This window comes from Tenrec ecaudatus, chromosome 3, assembly GCF_050624435.1.
Source record: "Tenrec ecaudatus isolate mTenEca1 chromosome 3, mTenEca1.hap1, whole genome shotgun sequence".
Taxonomy (NCBI): domain Eukaryota; kingdom Metazoa; phylum Chordata; class Mammalia; order Afrosoricida; family Tenrecidae; genus Tenrec; species Tenrec ecaudatus.
Genome location: NC_134532.1, coordinates 147,126,874 through 147,147,929, shown reverse-complemented (window position 1 = coordinate 147,147,929; position 21,056 = coordinate 147,126,874). Strand labels below are relative to the sequence as shown.

The 21,056-nt window shown below is 39.4% G+C and overlaps 1 protein-coding gene across 4 annotated transcripts in view; it reads right to left on the bottom strand.

The window, feature by feature from the left end:
• Window positions 1-19,923, bottom strand: part of CCNI (cyclin I) — a 35,653-nt gene extending 15,730 nt beyond the window's left edge. The window contains exons 1-2 of one of the 4 annotated variants that reach the window (XM_075544164.1): window positions 19,370-19,923; window positions 9,362-9,518 (exon numbers count right to left, since the gene is read on the bottom strand). In XM_075544164.1, coding sequence (XP_075400279.1) covers window positions 9,362-9,475 — 114 coding nt within the window. In that variant the 5' untranslated portion in view covers window positions 9,476-9,518; window positions 19,370-19,923. Of the gene's footprint in view, window positions 1-2,465; window positions 2,481-9,361; window positions 9,519-15,711; window positions 15,729-19,369 lie in introns of those variants that run through there. The other 3 variants (XM_075544165.1, XM_075544167.1, XM_075544166.1) reach the window with 3 other exon arrangements.
• Between the last annotated feature and the right edge of the window lie 1,133 nt (window positions 19,924-21,056).

The following is a 21,056-nucleotide window of genomic DNA, read 5'->3' as shown; positions in this document are numbered from 1 at the left end:
GAAATTCCACTCTTAACCTGAAACCAACCAATCAAAAAGGAATGTTTTAACAATACTTCCTGATTTCATCAAGAGGTCTGTTCTCTCTCTTAAGGATTGCTCAAGTATAATTTAGTAAATTAGTTGAAACTAAGCCAAGAAAGAACTTCCTAACGGACGTATTCAACATGGTGAAACACAAGGTTTATATTCCACATGCTGTTAGCATGGCCATTAAAATACAATTCCTCAACTTTAAACTCTTAAAATGTTCATCATTACTTGAAATTTTAAATATAGTGCTCACGCATAGCATATATAAACCTCTTTGACCCAACTTTCTAGCCTCTTTCTATTACCTTTCTACCTTAAAGTCACATTGTAAATAGTAGTTAACTATCCAACCCCCCTACACACACACACACACACACACACACACACACACACATACTCTCTCTCTCCTTCCCTCCCTGCTTCCCTGCTCTATAGTTCATTTACATCACTGTTCTTTTGTTTCTTTCATTTCTTCTAATTGGAATACACTCTGCACCTGCCGTATTATTTATAGCCTTCAAGATTTTTCTATGGTCACTACTTTTCTGTGTTCTCAGTCTGCTATGTCGGACCAGTTGTGTTAAACCTTTTAAAAATTACATTTTCTACATTACTATGATGAAGGGGGGATAGCAACAAATCTAGTCTCCAGCTGAGGATAAACATAACAACAAAAAACTGTTACAAAGGGAATGGGCTCTGAGGAGCCAAGTTTCTGGAGAAGGGATATGAAGAGATGAGTCAACATTTTGGTACTTAGTTCTTATAACATTTTTCCATTCTGAGAACATGGCAAGATCCTGAAAGTCTGGACAGGGATAGTGCTGAAAGGGGCAGAGAAACCAATAGATCTTTGAGGAGTATTGCTATACTGTAGAACAATGTGAGCTTTGATGGGAAATCAGAGCAGACCAGCCTGATACTCAGCTAATTTTCCTTTTAGGGCAGTTTCAAAAGCTTTCAGAAATTCTGAAGTTGGGTAGGGCAGAAATTTAAGATGCTAAGCACAAAGTCTCTGAAAACAAGGGCTCAAATGAGTTTCATGGTGCAGGAGACAGTTCAACATTACACTTGATAGCGTGAACATTCCAAGTACTCAAATTCTGGCTTTCACTCTAGGAGTTGGGGCAAGCAGAAACAGATAAAAAGCCTTACCCAACTGCAACCTGGCTTCCAGTCAGCTCAGTCAGTCAATGCTAAGTCTCCTAACTCTGCCCACCAGAAGGAAGACTGAACCCTCTTATAGAGGAAAATAAACCTCCACAATGAACTTTTTTTTAAGTGTATGTTGGGGGTGGGGTGGGAGGGGTCAACACACCCCAGAACTGAAATTAAGAACTCACTATGTGGGTGTAACAATGAATTAGATGAGGATGCAGGACAGTTATAGTTTTTGGAGGAAAAAAATTACTGAACTAAGTGTGTATAATCTCAAAAGAGAAGCAAAAAATCAAACATTTAAACATATATTTCAGGAAAAAGAACAGATCATTGCATAAAGTAAAAAGAAGCAAAATTTTAAAAATTTATTTAAAAAAACAACCATGCATGACAGGAAGTATCAAATCAAAAGTTGTGTATTAAAAGATTAATAAAATTGACAAACTTTTTGCAAGATTGTTCAGTAATGAAAAAACAAAACCCAAGACCATAAATAAACTCAGAAATGAAAGAACATCACTTTGGACCCTTAAATATTAAAGGGCTATTATAAACAGCTTTATAAAAATAATTTGACAACGTAGATGAAATACACTCTTTAAATATCTGATTGTTTTCATATTAACCAAAGAAATTGGATCAAACATTGATCACAAATAAACCTCTAAGTTGCAATGATTTCCCCAAGTGAAGCCCTTCCAATAATTCATTATGAAATAATCTAAACTAATTATTTGAGAACATTAAATAAGCAGGAAGAGTCCCAACTTATTTTTTAAAGTCAGCATAATCAAATCATAAAAACCAGAAAAGGGAATTACAAAGCAATCTGACCCATTAACACAAATGCTGAAATAGTAGAAAAAATAGTAACAGAATAAAAAAATGTATAAAAATTCACTATCCATTTAATATCTTTTAACAAGAAAGAAATTAGTATAAAGGCTACCTAAAATATAAAGATGCCTAGCAAATATTTTTTTTAATGATTAGCATAGTAAAAACGTCTGCCCACTCAAATTGAGACCGACACAAAATATGACTGCTATACTCACTTACATTAGCCTTTTTCTGCAGGTCCTAGCTAAGTTTTTTAAAAAGATAAGTAAAAAACATAAAAACTGGAAAGAAAAAATTAAGGCTACGATTATTTTCAGTTGACATGACCATAATCCAAACTACTAGTAATAAGTCAGTATCCAAACCCCACCACTGTTGAGCCAATTCTAAATCATAGGGTCCCTAAAGAACAGAGGAAAACTGCTCCATACCATAGGGTTTCCAAGACTGTACATCTTTATGGGAGCAGACAGCCTCATCTTTCTTCTGTGGAGTGGCAGATGGGTTTGAACCACCGACCTTGAGATTAGCAGCCCAACGCTTGACACTGTGCCACCAGGGCTCCTTTAATTTGGTATAGACATATAAAAATTAATTTTACTTCTATATACCAGCACACAAAAAAATCATAAAACTTAAATGTAATATACCATCTGATTCAACAAGATTCAATTACCCAAGAATAAATCTAAACTATCAACTATCAATTACTAAGACTGTGCTTCCAATTAAAAGAAAAAATAGATTATGCTCACCAATTGATAAAGATTCACATCGGAAAAAAGTAGTTGCTCTTCAAATCAACCTACAGATTTAATAAACCCCAAATCTCTCATAATCTATTTGAAAGGTAACAAGTATAACCTAAATTGCATACTGAAGAGGAAAAGGTCAAGAACCAGCTAAGGTAATCTTAAAGATAAAGAACAAAATTTATTTAACCAAATATAAAGGCATATGTTATATTAAGACAGTGAGGTATTAACTATCCAAGAGGGAAACAGACTACTGAATGAAAAATCGCTCCAGAAACAGGTAAAGAAAAACTCCATCTATATCAAAGTGTATGCAGGGTAGTGGGAGAAATATACAGTATTTTTAATAAGTATAAGGAGGCTTCAGAAGGCTTCAGAAGTTTGTGGAATAGAACACTGGAATTAAAAGATAATAAAATTTCTCCATAAATTTTATGAGGCTCTCCTTCTAAGGGGGTGAGGGTGGTAGACTAAAAGAAGCCACAAGAAGGACTTCTGGCATGCAGCCTAAAGTGGCGGTTACAAGTGCTACTTGCATTTTCCTATATAATAAAACAAGTGGGGGGAAAAAAAAACCAAGCCTAGAGGGAAAAAGGATTTATTTAGCCAATCTGTAAATGATCCCAAAATTACAGTCCAAATGTATTAGGTAAGAATCATAATTTTAAAGATAGGAGAATGGGCCAAAAATACTTAAAATTTCCAATTTTAGAGTTTGGTAGGGTACTGGGTTATACTTTGGGCTACTAACTACAAGGTGAGCAATTCCAACCATGAACTGCTCTGTGGTCAGAAGAGGTCTTCTCCTCCTAAGAAGTTAGGGTCTCAAAACGCAAAGGGGCAGTTCCTCCTTGCCCCATAAGATTGATGGCAGTGAGTTTTTTAGTTTTAGTACATGAAATAATAGACAAGTCTGTGAATTCATAAATGTATGCAAAGTGGAAGACTATATATAATTTTCACATAATTAAGAGGAAAAAAATAGTGTGTGTAGCATGTGTTTGCTATTTAGATTATATAATCAATTTGTGTAGGGCTTGATCTTTTAAATTTCCCTTCAAGTTTACATTATTTGTGGATTTTACTTGTAGATTCACCTATACACTGAAATTTATTTGTAACACCAAAATCGGTATAGTGAAACCTGAGAGCAAACTCAATGGGGCTGCTGAGATTTTCCAAATATCACAAGATTTCCAACCTAAAAGTTTTATATTTTATAGGATGAGAAAAGAAACTAAGCCACTTTTATGATTTGCATGTTTATACAAATTACATAAGTATACACACACTATTCAAAAAAGATAATTCACTCAACAATAATGTAAAAGAAGTACAAGACTGAGCCTTCACCTCTGACTTCTATATCTATTTCCCACTTTTGCATTTGCCCTTCTTCATAATCAGGATGCAAAACCAACATTTTCTGCTTCTGTCTACAACTCACAGGTTCCAACTTTCAGAAAATGTCCACCAGGATAAAGTAATCACCTTAGTGGAAAGTACTTTTCCTTCCGGGTAAATTCCCAGCCTGCATAGGTGCCACCTTTCAGAGGCTGTACTGTGTCAGTAGGGCTTTTGAAGTCATTTGCAGTCATGCACTCAGTGGCAAAAATTTTGAGCAGCTTTTTTGTTTTAATGATATAAACAAGTTTTCTTTTTCCTAGTCTGTTTAATGCCATGGTTTCCACATTTCTTTAGCTTTCTGTTGTTGATTTTGCTTTTTAAAATGAACCACAGGCACAGTACTAAACTGCTGTCTTGTGTTCTTAAGTCCAAGAAGGTTGTGATGTGCCTTACAGAGAAAGCTTTAGATAAGTTTTGTTGGGCCATGAATTATAGTGACACAGGTCATGAGTTCAATGATAATGGACCAACACTATATGACTATTTACAGGAAGTTTCTTTTAAGTACAAATGTATTGATGAGCTAATAAAAATAATGTGACTAGAGGTTCACAGGAGTCTAAACCTGTATTTCCCAATTAGGAGATGGGTGAATATTTTCTAATTTAGTGATTACAGTGAACTTTCCACAACTGCAATTATTGAGAACTGACGTACAAATTTACAATCCTCGTGGTGGAATAGGTTAAGCTGTTAACCGCAAAGTCAGTGGGTCGAACTATTAGAGAAAGGTAGGCTGTCTGCTCCCAGTTTTATAGTCTCTAAACCCCAGGGAGCAGTTTCTCTGTCCCATATTATAACTGAATTAGAGTCAACTCAAAATGCCAAGTAACATAGGAAAGTTGGATAAATTCAATGCTCACTAAGCAAATGTGACTGAAAGTCTATTATGCCAGTAAACAAAAATTATTCCCCAAGGGAATTCACAGTCAAATTTTCTGTGTGATAAATGTTATCACCTTCAGGGAAGCAAAAATTATTACAGGAACACATATAAGGAGCGTGGTAAACTAAAAAACAAGAACAAATTCACTGGCATTGAGCCAATCTTGATTCAATTCACGGTGACCATATAGGATAGAACTGCCTCCAAGAGTTTCCAAGGCTTATAAATCTTTTCAGGAGCAGAAAGCCTTGTCCTTCTCTTTTAGAGCTGATGGTGGTTTCAAACTGCTGACCTTGTGGTTTGCTGCCTAACTTGTACCCACTACATTACCTCTTTAAGGGGAGTGATCAAATAAAAAACTCAAAACTCATTGCCATCTAGTCCTGTAGGATTGCTCCTGACTCATGGCAGGAGCCCCTGTTGGTTTCCAAGACTGTAACTCCTTTTAGGAGTAGAAAGCCTTGTTTTTCTCTTGAATGGTTGTGTGGTAGGTATGTAATACTCTTGGCTTGGCCACACTGTACTAGGTGTTTATGTGTACACACACGCACACCCACAAAACAAAACCCACCACTGTCAAATTGATTCTGACTTAGCAACCCTAAAGCACAAGGCAGAATTGTCCTAGGGGCAATTTAAGAGAAACCAACTGATAGGTTGGCATCTGAGTCCAGGAGTCACTCTGTGGAAGCAAGATGTAGCAGTCTGCTTCTATAAAACATTATAGCTTTGGAAACTTTAGGAAACAGTTCAATCCTGTTCCATAGAACACTATGGAGTTGGAATCAACTGACCAACAATGAGTGCTTTTTTGGGGATTTGTTTTAATCTTTATTTAAAAGCAGAGACTGTCCTATCTTTTCCTGCAAAGTGGCTGGTGAGCTTAATTACTGACCTTTGGTCATACTTTACCCAATTGAATCACCAAGGTTCTCAAATTGGGGTGCTGATTAAATTCTTTAAGAATGATCTCACAGTAGGGTTCAGGTAGAGGAAAGAAAAAAGGGGGAGGGGCTCTAAAAAAAGACACAAAAAAAAGAAGCTTAAAAGCATTTCATTTTTCATCCAAGTTGAAATCCACTTGATGGGAATAGTTTTGGTTTATCAACACTTTAAAAAAAAACACCTTAATTAGGAAAGTTGGGAAAATATACATGGATTATTTGGGGACAAGACTGTATTTTCTCTTCTGCCAGCAGTCAAGAATGAAAGAAAGAAAAAGGCCAATCTGAGAGTGGCAGAGGAACAAAAAGGAGTAAGAACAAAAACATAAAAGCATCGTTTGGAATTACTCTGTTAAGAAGTTCAAAGACGATTAAACTATTTACTGCTAACCCCACATTAGCTATTATCCTCAGTTGAGCAAACCAATACACATTTTCAAGTACTAAGTATGATTTGTTACTTCTTGGAAGTTGTGATACTATCATGTGATCACATATAGAAACACACTGGATTGGTGGTAATATAGCAATATACTGCAATACAAATTATATAACAAGATATCTTATTAGATTATCACTTTCTAAGACCAGTTTGTAAAACTATTATTGGCTAGATAGTGATTCAGGAAGAAATCCAGAGTGAGAAGAAAACCTTAAAGCCCATTTTTAAAAAGTTAAATAAAAATGAACACACAGCATATCCAAATCTATGAGATACAGTTACATAAATTATAAACACCTACTTGAAAAAGGAAAAAAATCCCAAATCAAGTCCAACTTGGAAGAACTAAAGCATTAACCTGCTCCCAAAGCCAGACAAAGATACTAAAAGTTTTCACTCATTACTATAGATACTAACATTCTCAACAAAATACTAGTAAATAGAATCCTAAGACCTATTCGATGAATTGCATACCGTGATGAAGTGAAATTTAATCTAGAAAAACAATAGTTCACGTTAGACAAATCTATATAAAAAAACACAATTCAACTAAGAAAAAACCCAAACACACAGAAAAAAATGTAGAAAGGCCAATTTGGTAAAATCTAACATCCCTTCCTGAAAGAAAAAAAATCAAACAAAACTCAACATATAGGAAATAGGAGGAAAGTTCAAGATGATCAGGGCATCTATGAAAAACCAACTTATATTCAACAGAGAAATACTGAAAGCCTTCCACTTGAGATGGAAACAAGATACCACCATTTGTACTCACTAAAACCATGAGCAAAATTCTACTGCCTATGAACCCTACAACTAATGTCAAAGATCTCATGCATTAAATGACACAGCACAACATGTAAATACTCCTAGCATAGAAGGTACTCATCCAGGTCAACTGGTCTTCAATGTGCTAAATGACAAATTAATGACAATAAATACAAAACCAACTTCTACATATTGTGCAAAAGAATTATAGAAACAAAGGAGCTCATACAGACTTCAGTAACCTGAGAAAAAATTGCCTAAACCAACACAAGAGCTACTTAAGACACCTGTCATTCATTCATATTTTCATATGACCACTATTCTAAGTCAAAAGTAGTATTATGAACTAGTGCCAAAAAGATGTGTAAGGCATATGTTTTGGAGGGAAGAACCTTAAGTTATAAAAAGAACCATAATTATAATACAACATAAAGATTTCTAAAAGAAAAGACCTACAACCTCATAGAGGGGTTTAGGAGAGGAGATAGGTCAGTCAGGGTGCGAGGTAGTACCGATGAAGAACCCAGCTTTCCCCGAGATCCTGGATGCTTCCTCCCCCCAACTACCATGATCCGAATTCTACCTTGCAGGGCTGGATAGGGCAGAGGTTGTACACTGGTGCATATGAGGGCTGGAGGCACAGGGAATCCAAGGTGGATGATACCTTCAGGACCAAGGGTGTGAGGGGCGATGCTGGGAGAGTGGAGGGTGAGTGGGTTGGAAAGGGGGAACTGATTACAAGGATCCACATGTGACCTCCTCCCTGGGAGAGGGACAGCAGAGAAGGGGGGAGGGGAGACTCCGGATAGGGCAAGATATGACAAAATAACGATGTATAAATTACCAAGGGCACATGAGGGAGAGGGGAGTGGGGAGGGAGGGGAAAAAAAAAAGAGGACCTGATGCAAAGGGCTTAAGTGGAGAGCAAATGCTTTGAGAATGATTGGGGCAGGGAATGTATGGATGTGCTTTATACAATTGATGTATGTATATGTATGGACTGTGATAAGAGTTGTATGAGCCCCTAATAAATTGTTAAAAAAAAAAAAGAAAATGATGAGGGCAAAGAATGTACGGATGTGCTTTATAAAATTAATGTCTGTATATGTATGGACTGTGATAAGAGTTGTATGAGCGCCTAATAAAATGTAAAAAAAATTTTTAAAAAGACCTACAACCAATAGGAATTCATAGGTGAGATATCATTCAAAAAGTTTTCAACATTGGCCAATACCTTATAAATATTGATACATGTTGCTATAAGTCAAATCAACTCATTGGTACTGAGTTTTTGGTTTAATTAAAGAGGAGTCCTAGTGGCACAGTGGTTAAGCATTCAGCTGCTAACCAGAAGGTTGACAGTTTGAACCCATCAGCTACTCCACAGGAGAAAGACATGACAGTCTGCTAGTCTTATAAACCCTCCAGGATAATTCTACCCTGTCCTATAGGATTGCTATGAGTCAATCAATTCGACAGTACCGGTTTTGTTTCAAGCCAATAACTAACTATATATATCTAGAAATAAAGAAAACTTACTACTATTAGTATTAGACCATGATAAAGGAGAAAAACTATTCATAAAGTTGTAACTCGGAAAACAAGACAGACAAAGCAGCATACTCATGTTTTGTTTCAGAAAGAAATGGCTAACAGGGCATATTATTTAACAGCACACATTCCTCTGCTGCCATTGCCAAGATATTATACTTGGCAATACATACCATGTATATGAGTATAAGCCCATATAAAAAAATACCGTATGTACTCGAGTATAAGCCGACCCAAATCTCAGCCGAGGCACCTAATTTTACCATAAAAACTACATTAAAAATGTGCTGAAAAAACTTGGCATATACTCAAATATATATGGTACATATATCTTATAAAACTATCTACAGCAGTGTTTCCCAAACTGAATACCACCCCTTGGAAAGAACTGGAACAAAGGGGGGCTGTAAAAGATTGTGAATTTAACACTTTAACCTGGACTGTGTGTTATAGTACAAGTTTGTAATTGTCAGGGAGAAGAAGAGGTACTGAGTAATTCTTTTTCTTAAAAGGGGGGTAGTAGGCCAAATAAGTTTGGGAACCTATAATACAGAGTAAAGAGAGAAATTATTACCTGACTTGTAGGCATTTTGGGGACATTCACTTTCCACATCTGGGCTTCCCTCGAGATTGCCTTTTCCAATAGGAAAGACAATTTCTGGTTTTCCAAAGGTCCTGGAAACTTCATGATATCCTTTGGATCTGCCTGTCACCCAGTTTGATGTAGCTACCTATAAAATAAAAATCAAACAATGCCCTTAATTATAGAATTAGTATTTTATATATACACACATAAAAATTGTTACATATTAAGCAATTCATAAAATACAATGTTCTGAGACAGTACAGAATTTACAGCTCTTTAAAATGTATATTACAATGTTGTAATAATCAGTTATCCAAAATACTACTTACTACAATCCTGAAGGTAGAACAAAAAAACAAATAAATGAAAATATAAAAGGTAACAGTTAAGAAAATTGTAGTTCCAGTATATCTGGATTAATCTTAGCTCCAAAAGAAAAGTCAAGAAACATACTGAAGGGAAATCATCTAGAAAATAAATAATTCATCACCATTTAAGGATCCCTGGTGGTGAAGTATGTTAACACACAAGGTTGCTAACCATACAGTTACCAGTTTGAACCCACCAGCCACTCTTGAGAAAGAGGCTGAAAAGAAGAGCCAGTCAAGGGTGCAGTATAGCACCAATGAAACATACAACTTTCCTCTGGTTCTTTAATAATACGCACCATCATGACCCCAATTCTACCTTACAAATCTGGTTAGACCAGAGCAGTACACAGGGACAGATAAGAGCTGGAAACACAGGGAATTCAGGATAGATAAACCCCCTCAGGACCAATAATGAGAGCAGCAATACCAGGAGGGGAAGGGGAAGATTGGGGGAGAAACGGGGAACCAATCACAATGATCTACATATAACCCCGCCCCTAGGGGGACAGACAACAGTCAGTGGTTGGTATAAAATATAAAAAACACCCAGTAATTTATAAATTATCAAGGGCTCATGAGGGACGAAGGTGGGGAAGGGGGAACATGAACTGATACCAAGGGCCAAGAAGAAAGAAAATGTTTTTGAAAATGATAGCAACTCATGTACAAATGTGCTTCACACAATGGATGGATGGATGAATTGTGATTAAGAGCTGTATGAACCCCCAATAAAATGATTTAAATAAAAAAAGAAAAGAAAGATGAGGGTATTTGCTCTCCTAAACTAGTCTCAGAAACCCAAAGGGGCAGTTTTCCTCTATCCTATAAGGGTCACGAAGAGTCACAAAGTGATTTGATGGCCATGGGTTTTAGGCAGTGTTCAGATGAAATTTTCTACATAATAAATGACAAAAGATCCATATTACAGCACTTTACTGTAGTATAACAGACCACAAATGTCTTTAAAAGTTCCCAGTGTCAAGAGAAAAAAAAATCTACAAAAATATGTAGCATAAAATGATGGAATATCAGAATGGCATCAGATTTCTCAATAGTAATACTAAAAGCGAAATGACAAATTGACAAAGTCTTCAAAATTCTGAAAGAAAGTGATTTCTACCTTAAAATTTCTAAAATAAATTCTATATCCAAATAGATGCTCAATGAAAAGACAGGGTAGAAAAAACCAAATTTCAGATACACAAGATCTCAAATTTTATTTTCTGCATACTCTTCTTAACAAACTACCGAAGAATGTCTAACTTTCAAAATAAGAGCATATCAAGACACAAAATCCAGGAAACAGTGATCCAACCCAGGAGAAAAAGGCAATTCCTAGAATTATGATGAAATGGATTACAACTAAGTTAAAAAAAAAAAAGGATTCCAACTAAACCAAATCAAAAGAGTAACAGTGCAAATCAAAGCAGAGTAACCAAGGGTCTGAGAGAGATTTCTTTAGGTTTTATTTAAATAAAAAAGAAAAAAACTATAGATATAAGAGTTGACTATATGTAGAAAATTGAAAGACTGAAGAATAGGAAAAAGATAAGCTACATTTGATCAATAGGAAGCAAATGAAAAGATAATTTCAGAAAATGATTATACAAGTAGATGCAATCATTAACGTATCTCAATATTTACAAGGCATTAAAGTCACTGAATACATATTTCAACCAGCATTGTGATAAAATGTTTAAGGGTCATGGGTGCTGGGAGAGGGCAAAATGAGGGCCATATTTCACAGCAGCGAAATAATTAGTAATATCAATTATGATCTAATAATTTTTTAATATACTTTTAAATTTTACTTAGGAATTCCCTATCATGAAAGATGAAAAATATTTAGCCCCTTAGTCTAACCACTCTCAATACTCAAACACATCCCCCCTAATCCTTCCAGCAATCTCACTCTGGGAAAAAAAATAGTAGGGCAGGTTAATTGGAAATATAAACATAAACAAGAGAAACAGATTGAGACTTGAGAATGATTAATTTCTAGGAAGAGAAAGGTAAAGGAGACTTATAGAAAGGGAATGCTGTTTTCATTATAAATTTCATAAAAAGATGTGACATTTTCAACATCATACATGTGTTAAGCTGATATTTCAGACCCATATAAAATTGAAGAATTTTAACAAAATGAAAATCAAAAACACCAAATCTTGCCTTTAATTCTCTAGCTACTACTTTCACTCCTCTATCACTCCACCACATACTGCATCTTACTTTCAATTTACTGTACATTGCCTCAGTGAACTATTTTTTTCTATAACCTTCTGAGCTTTTAGAAATTTCCTATATTTTGATACTAAGGAAGGGTAACGTAAGCAACTGAGAGGTAAAATAGTACTAAAGCATACAGGCCCATTTTAAAGGTAATTTAAGAACTCTTGTTTTTTTGATTAGATGAATTCTCCTCTTAAGAGAGCCTCTGCGAAAGCGGATGGTGCCAGACTATCAAAAGAGATAGTGTCTGGGGTCCTAAAGGCTTGAAGGTGAACAAGCAGCAATCTAGCTTAGAAGCAAAAAAACCCACATGGAAGAAGCACACCAGCCAGTGAGATCACGAGGTACCCAAGGGACCAGGTATAAGGCATCATGCAAAAAAAAAAAAAAGAATATATGTATGTGTATATGTGTATATATGTGTGTGTGTATGTATGTGTGTGTGTGTGTATATATATATATATACACACACACACCATATTGAATGAAGGGGGAAGTGCAGAGTGGAGACCCAAGGCCCAAGTGTCGGCCACTGGAGATCCCCTCATAGAGGGGTTTAGGAGAGGAGATGGGTCAGTCAGGGTGCGAGGTAGTACCGATGAAGAACCCAGCTTTCTCCCAGATCCTGGATGCTTCCTCCCCCCAACTACCATGATCCGAATTCTACCTTGCAGGACTGGATAGGGCAGAGGTTGTACACTGGTGCATATGGGAGCTGGAGGCACAGGGAATCCAGGGTGGACGATACCTTCAGGACCAGGGGTGTGAGGGGCGATGCTGGGAGAGTGGAGGGTGAGTGGGTTGGAAAGGGGGAACTGATTACAAGGATCCACATGTGACCTCCTCCCTGGGAGAGGGACAGCAGAGAAGTGGGGGAAGGGAGACTCCCGATAGGGCAAGATATGACAAAATAACGATGTATAAATTACCAAGGACACATGAGGGAGGGGGGAGCGGGGAGGGAGGGGGGAAAAAAAAGAGGACCTGATGCAAAGGGCTTAAGTGGAGAGCTAATGCTTTGAGAATGATTGGGGCAGGGAATGTATGGATGTGCTTTATACAATTGATTTATGTATATGTATGGATTGTGATAAGAGTTGTATGAGCCCCTAATAAAACGTTTAAAAAAAAAAAGAGAGAGCTTCTGCATCCTCGTATGAAACTGGTGTGAATTCCTGCAAGTCTATGTGTCTATTTCACTAAAACAAATTCCTTTGAGGTTACAACTACCATTATGTTTTTATCACTATGCCCACAGCACAGTATGTTGACAAACAAGGATTCAACCAATAGTTCGTTTCAATTCCAAAACACCAAAACCACAACAAAAACACAAGCCAAATTCTAATGTCCCTTTCACAAGCCAATCCTTCAAATGTTTGAATGCTGAATATTATCCTTACTAATACAATTTTAAATCGTGCTCAATTGTTTCTCCTACCACATGATTTCTGATCTTTATTAGTACTAGAGTTTTAACTACTGTTGTTGCGTGCCACCCAGTCAGGAGCCCCTTGTTGCAATCACTGTCACTCCATCTCACTGAGGGCCCTCCTCTTTTTCTCTGATCATCTATTTTACTAAGGATGATGTCCTTTCTACAGGAAATGGTTCCTCTTTATATGTCCAAAATATGTCTAAAGCTGTATGTTAGCTGAAAGGATACAACCTGACAAATAAACCTTTCCTCATTTTAAACCACCCATTATTCCCTTGTTCTGTTCAAATGACACCCTCTTGGGTCTATGTACAGGTTCAGCACGAGCACATTTATAAAATAAAACAAAAAAACCTACAGTGGCATGAATTTACTAGACCATAACTCTTTATAGGACTAAGAAGCCTTTCCCCCCTGGAACAGCTGGTGTTTTCAACTTGAACTTATGGTTGGCTCGAGCTTGTTGGCCCGGAACTCCCACTCGTCAAAATGTCATTTATGGTTTGATACACAGTCAAATGCCTTTGCACGGTCCTAATAAAAACATTATTTCTTGTATTCTCTCCTCTTCGTCAAGAGCCATCTAACATTAGCAATCAGATCCCTCATGCCATGTCCTGTTCTTAATCTAGCTTGAATTTTGGGCAAGTCTCTGTTGATGCTTTGCTGTAACCACTTTTAAAGCATCTTCAGCAAAATTTTACTTGGTATAATATTAATGATACTGCTTGCCATTTTTGGCATTGCTTAACAACCTTTCTCTAAAACAAGCATATAGATCTCTTCCAGTCAGCTGGCCAAGTGGCTATCTTCTAAATTTCTTGGCCTAGACTGAATGAGTGCCTCTAGCACTGCAACAGTTGATTGACTTCAATTGGTATACAGTCAATTCCTGGAGTCTTGTATTTACCAATGCGTTCAGTGCAGTTTGGAATTTTCTTTCAATACCGTAATTCTTCTTCATATGCTATCTCCTGAAATGGCTGAATGTAGATCAATTCTTTTTGTTACAATGACTCTATATTTCTTCCATTTCCTTCGGATGCCTCTTACATTATTCAACTATTTGGCCACAGAATCCTTCCATTTTGTTTATCAATTTTAAATTTTTTTCTCCAGTTCTTTGAGCTTGGGCTATGTTAAGCATGTTTCTTCCCTTTTGGTTTTCTAATTCCAGATCTTTGCATATAATACTTTGTCTTCTTGAGCCACCTTTTGTAATCTCACTTTACCAATTGTTCCATTCACTTTAGCTAGTCCATGTTCAAAAGCACATTTCAGCATATGTACTAATATCCACTTTAGTCTTTTTTTCTTTCACTCCTGATATGTTGTTCTTGGTGCTATCCCACAATTGTCTAGTTGTTGTTGGTGCTATCCCACAATTGATATGTTGTTCTTGGTGCTATCCCACAATTGTCTAGTGTTGTCATTTGGGCTCAATGTATGGAATCCTTAACATGGTCTCTTACGGCTGTATTTGCTCAAGGTTGTACTTTAGCTCCTGTGGACTTATTTGATTCTTGTGTATCACACCCAGCAAAGTTGTGTATAGTTGTCATTTATATTGTTGAAAGGGGTAATTGCAATTAAGTCACGGGTCTTACAGAATTTTATCATCCAATCCTTTCTATCATCACTCAGAAACAAAAACTCACTACCATTGGGTCAATTCTAATAGGACAGAACTGCCTCTGTGGGTTTCCAAGACTGTTTACAGTAGTGGTGTAACTGCTAGTTTCACATTGCTGATCTTGTAATTGGCAGCCCAATGTGTAACCCGCTACACATTTTTCATCTGCTGATCCTTCTTCAAGAAGCCCACATCTGGCTGGTCTGAAAGTAGTAAGATCTCACAACAATTGCTTACAAGAAGCCCAGGTAGCATAGTGGTTACATGTAGGGCTGCTAACTGCAAGGTCAGCAGTTCAAAATCACCAGCTGCTCCAAGTGAGAAACATAAGGCTTTCTACTTCTGTAAAGTCTTGGAAACCCACAGGAACAGTTCTATCCTGCCTTATAAGGTTGCTATGATTCGATGGCAGTGAATTTGCTTTTAATTTTTACATTCCAATTACCAGTAATAATAAATGTCGCTTCACTATATGCTCGATCAATTTCAGACTACAAAAGTTGGCAAAAATCTTTTTTTAATTTTTCCAATCTTCAATCCTCATCTTTGGCATTAATGATTGGTGGGTAAATTTGAATACAGTATTTTTACACAAAAATGCTGTTATTATGTAGGGTTTTGTTTTTGTTTTGGGGCTAAGTACACAACTTCCTCCAATGTTAGTTACCTTAAATGTTATGTGCATTGTCAGTGGTGCAGTAGGGATCTGGAAACACAGGGAATCTAGGACAGATGAACCCTTCAGGACCAGCGGTAAGAGTGGCGACACCTGGAGGGAAGGGGGTGTAGAAAGAGGAAACTGATCTCAGGGATCTACGTGTAACCTCTTCTCTGGGGGATGGGCAACAGGAAAGTGGGTAAGGGGAGACGCTGGGCAGTGTAAGATAGGATAGAGTAATAATTTATAAGTTATTAAGGGTTCGTGAGGGAGGGGTAGCGGGGAGGAAGGGAGAGGGAAAAAAGGATAATGAGCTGATTCCAGGAACCCAAATGGAAGGCAAATTTTGAGGATGAGGGCAACGAATGTGTAAGGGTGCTTTACTCAATTGATGTATGTATGGATTGTGATAAGAGTTGTATGAGCCCCAATAAAATGATTTATATTAAAAAAAGTTACGTGCATTGTATGAGTTTGTTCATTATCTACATGTGTTATATGAAAAAAGCCAGTACGGGCCCAATAAACTGGCTTTTCTTATAGCTGTATGGCTCCTATCCGATCACTGACAGTTTTGTACTTCAGAAGAGATCTTGAAATCATTCTTTTTGATAATGAATGTGACACCAGTCTGATCTACTTCAATTTATCATAACCAACATAGACTATGTGATTACTGTATTCAAAATGGTTAACATCAGTAAATTTCAGCTCACCAATGCCTAGGATGGTGATCGCAAAGTATTCCATTTCACTTCTGACAATTTCCAATTTTTCTTAGTTCTTACTTTGTATATCCCACATTCCATTTAATATTTTAATTCTTGCTTTACATTGAGTCATGCCTTATCAGAAAAAAAGTCTCAAAAGCTTTATTCTATCCAACATATCCTCATCATTAAGGCCTACTCTTCTTTGAAGTGGTAGTTCTTCCCAGGGTGTATTGTATATACAGTAGAACCTGGTACTTGACCGCATCAGTACTCGACATAATTAGATTTCAACATGAAATGTTCACAAAATATTGCATCAGAGCTCAAACAAAAACATCAGAATCCAACCTGATGCATGTGATTTTTGACACAAAAGCAGTTTGTGGTTTTGGTCACTGGGCAGTCGTTGTTAGTACACATTGTTTAAATCTTTTGTGGCTGTGTTCCAAGAGTTTTTGCTGTAAATTTTAGTTTCTGTGGTTTTTTGGTACTGTTCTTAGATAAAAACATGGGTCCTAAGAAAAAGGTTTTTGAGAAGAATGATCATGATAAGGAACTGGTTAACTGTGTTACGGAGATTGTTCATTTAGTAAACCCTTTTAGAAAACAGTTAAGGAAATGCCAATAGCAGACCACATTAGACAGATTAATTTTTTTAGAGAAGGCCAGGCAGGTCCTAGTGAAAAAAGTAAAAGAAAGGGGAAAACTCCTGAAAAGCAGCTAGCAGTTGGTTTTATGGAATGGGGTTTCCTTTACAAACAATGATTCTCTGTCTATACCTCTTCTCCACATCCGTGTCCACAGATCCTGAGCCTCAAAAAGCTCAAGGTGTGGACCATACCGTAGTTTAAAAACTTTTTAAATGTTTTCTTATTTAAATTATATTATTTAACTCTGAACTTATGTATTTAGAAATTTCTGAGTAGTGTTTTGTATAAAAAGGCACGGTTAGGGTAAAAACTTGGTGGTTGTGAACAGATTAATGTGTTTTGTTATTTCTTATGGGAAAAATTGATTCAGAACATGAATGTATCCCATGTCGATGCTCCTTCTAGAATGGACTAGCGTCAAGGTCAGGGGTTCTACTTGTAACTTTACTTTTGCGCTAACTGCTCAGTGATGACTATTTGTAGACCAGCCTCCTCTTCTAACCTTTAGTTATGCAATGGCAAACAATACCCAGAGGTTAATATTATGTCTGATAATTATAGTTTACACTTAAGTGGTTAACAAGCAAAACCAGTGTCTATTACATGGCCAAACATTCAAAGTGTTATGCCATATTTACTTCATCCTCACAAACCCCAATGAACCTAACATTAAGCCCATTTTGCTGTTGTTACTTTCAAGTAAATTCTAATTCACTTGATTAAACCCATACTTCTCCACTGGGTTTTAAGGCTTTGCAACCTTTCAGAAGCAAATTCCCAAGTATCTCTGGGTGAGTCTGAATAGCCAATCTTTTGGTTAGTAGTCAAGTAATTAACCATTTGCACGACCACCCAAGGACCAATTCCATTTATAGGTGAGAAAATATGCCCAGAAGGTTGCAATTTACTGTTTTTTTTGGAACATAAAATAATACACTCTTAGCTGCCTTCCATTCCTGAGCAAGACACATTTTTATTTACATTCTAACTTATTCAAAGTCCCAATGTCACATAAAATAACAGCTGGAGCTGCAAATCACCTGTACTGCCCTTTCCCAGCATGGGTAGTCTCTCTACTGGTCTGTCCTTCAGTGGGTACTTGTTAAGAAACCACTGTTCTAGTGCATGGGTTTAGATCTCACTCATCTGACAGACTCTAAGTCCTGCCCATCCATTTCTTCAGATACAACTGACGAGGGTAAAGTAAAAGCAAATACACTACCCTATTTTCAATTAATTTCTTCTGAGACACACCCACATAACAAAGAGGTCGGACTGCCCCGGTAGGAATTCTCAACCTGTGGGTCACAACCCCTTTGGGGGTCACCCGATTCACAATAGTAACAAAATCACAGTTATGAAGTAGCAAAGGTATTAATTTTATGGTTGGGGGTCACCACATCATGAGGAACTGTATTAAAGGGTCGGGGCATTAGGAAGGTTGAGAACCACTGAGTTACAGCATTCTGAGTTGTCTACGGTGAAAATTACTTGTACCTCCTCATCTGTGTGGTGCACATTGTTTCAAGAAGTTGTCTCGATTGACTGGTAAGGCGCTTTACCAGCGTTATCTGGCCGATGGCAGGGCTCAACACCTGTTATCGTCATTTATCATCATATAACGTTGTTCTTGCATTCTCCTGACCTAGCGTGCAGCCGCCCCGCCCCAGCGTAACATCTAAAGACTTGGTGATATTCAAAAGACCCTAACGGTCCGATTCCATCCTATGTAGGGAAAACTACTCAACTCCTACCGAGATCTGCCTCCGTAACCCCTAGTGGACCAAAGTTTTGCCTTCCTCTCAGAAATCCGCTTCTTTAGCTGCCCTTCCGGGTGGACCTCTAATCCCACCACGTCCAGCCCCCACGCCCCAGCCCTTTCTTTAGCATCACTCGGCTGTGCAGCGTCCACGACCTTCCGGGGCGCCCGCGGGACCCAGCCGAGTTAGTTTGGGGGTGGGCGGGGGCGTGTCCCACACAGCCTGGCGGACGGTGCAGAACGCACGACCGAGCAGGGACTCTGGTCATTGAGCGGAAAGTGCACACGGACAGACGGACGGACGGCCGTCTCCCAGCGGGGCAGGTGCCGCGCTCGGGGCTGGCTGCGGAAGGGGGCGGGGGCGTCTTGCAGACTGCCTCTGAAGGGAAGACAGGGCCCCCGGGGGTGGGGTTCCGCCGAGTCGCTGTCACCGAGGCGCCGAGGGAGGCGCGCGGCCAGTGGTGGGGGTGGGGAAAGAGGGGGCGCTTTGGCGGCACGCGCCACCGCCGGGCAGCGCGACGCGTCGAGTCCCCCCGCCCTCTCACCTTATCCTCCTCTTCCTCCTCCTCCTCCTCCTCCTCCCCGGCAGCGCTGTAGGCCTCACAGTGGTGACGCGGGGTCATCCGCGGGCCCGTTACCACCTCATTCTCCTCAGCGCGCGGCGGCGGGGCGCGCGGGACCAGGCCGGGCCGACTGAAGAGGGAGAAGAGGGGGAACCGGGCCGGGGACGCGGGCGCAGGGGCTCGGGCGGGGGCGCACGGCTGCGGCTGGGGGGCCGGGTCAGTCAGCGAATTAGTTCCATGATGACCCCAAACCTGTGGCCGCCGCCGCCGCCGGTCCCACTCCAACCGCCGCCGCCGCTTGTGCCCGGGTGGGGAGGGGGCTCCCTCTCGCCATAGGGCGGCGGGGGCCGGGGAGAGGGGGAGACCGGCTCTGCCCCTGCCCGGGGGATGTGCCTCCGAGGGGAAATGGTGAAAGGGGGGGAGGGGGAAAGAGAAAAGAAAAAAAAGGAGGGGAAAAGGGGGAAAAAATAAGAAAAAGCGAGGCAGAGGCGCTGCCGCTTCTGCTCGCGGGGACCGCTGGGGAGGGAGGGAAAGGGAGGAAGAAGTGCCGGCTCCTCGGCTCCGCCTTCGCGGACCGATCTCGACTTTATCACACGCCTTGTAAACAACGCAGCCCTGTTCTCGCACCCTTCCCCCTCCCCGTTTCTCTCTCTGCAGCCTCCCCAGTCTAACGAGCATACAGCAAAAGCCAGACAACATCTGGGCAGCTGGAGACGGATGAAGGTGTGGGGGCTGGGTTGGGAGACGTCCGGGCGTTTACTGTGGACAAAGAAAAGCCGAAGATGCGAGGACTCTTTTTCCTTGGAGGCGCGGAAGGGCACCACACCGCGAGCTGATGACGTAAAGGCCCCTTCACCCGGGAAGGGGAGAGCGGTGGGCGGAGAGCGCGCCGCGCGTGCGTGCAGGGAGGAGAAGCAGACGCGGCTCCGGGCCCGCTTTGGGGGTTGGGTTTTCGCCCTCCGCTTGCTGCTTTGGCCGTCCGAGAGCCGCCTGGTTTTACCCAACCTGATTGGTTGTCCGTTCTCTAAAGACAGGGCATTCTTTGTGGACCTCACCAAAAAATTTCCTTCTTGTTGTTGTTTTATCAGTGATCTGTAAGTAGATCTGCGGAGGTTTTTGTGTGGGGGGTTATTGTTTTTGGTTTTTTTTTCGCTAACATGAGTGGAAGGCCGATATGTAGCCCTGTAAGAATGGAAATAGAAGCGGTTGCGGATCATATCTTTAGGGGCCTCCTTAGGTATTTAAGGCCCCATTTGAAAGGGTAATTTGTGCAGCTGAGCTCCAGAATCGCTTTGTGCAAACGCCAAGGGAATTCTATTAACAAACACACCTTGAGTATTTCAGCGTGAGCTTTATTATCAATTCCTTAACTAGTGTGTGATGACATATAAATGTGTCTTTATTTGGCATCTTTTGCTTACCTGTGCTAGGTTTTGTTCCTTTAAAAAAATTATGGGAGGAAAATAAAATATGGGAGGAATTTGTTGCATTACAGAAAGTTCTGAAAGGGATGCAGGGGGAGGGGGAAGCCGGGACTCCCAACTCAGCCATTTACAGAAGTAGTCTCATTAATGTTTGCATTTTTACTTTTTATCAATCTATCTTAACAGTCAGTGGGGAGAAATTATTGAGCTTATTCAGCAGGCCACTCAATGCCAAGCTCTCCCAA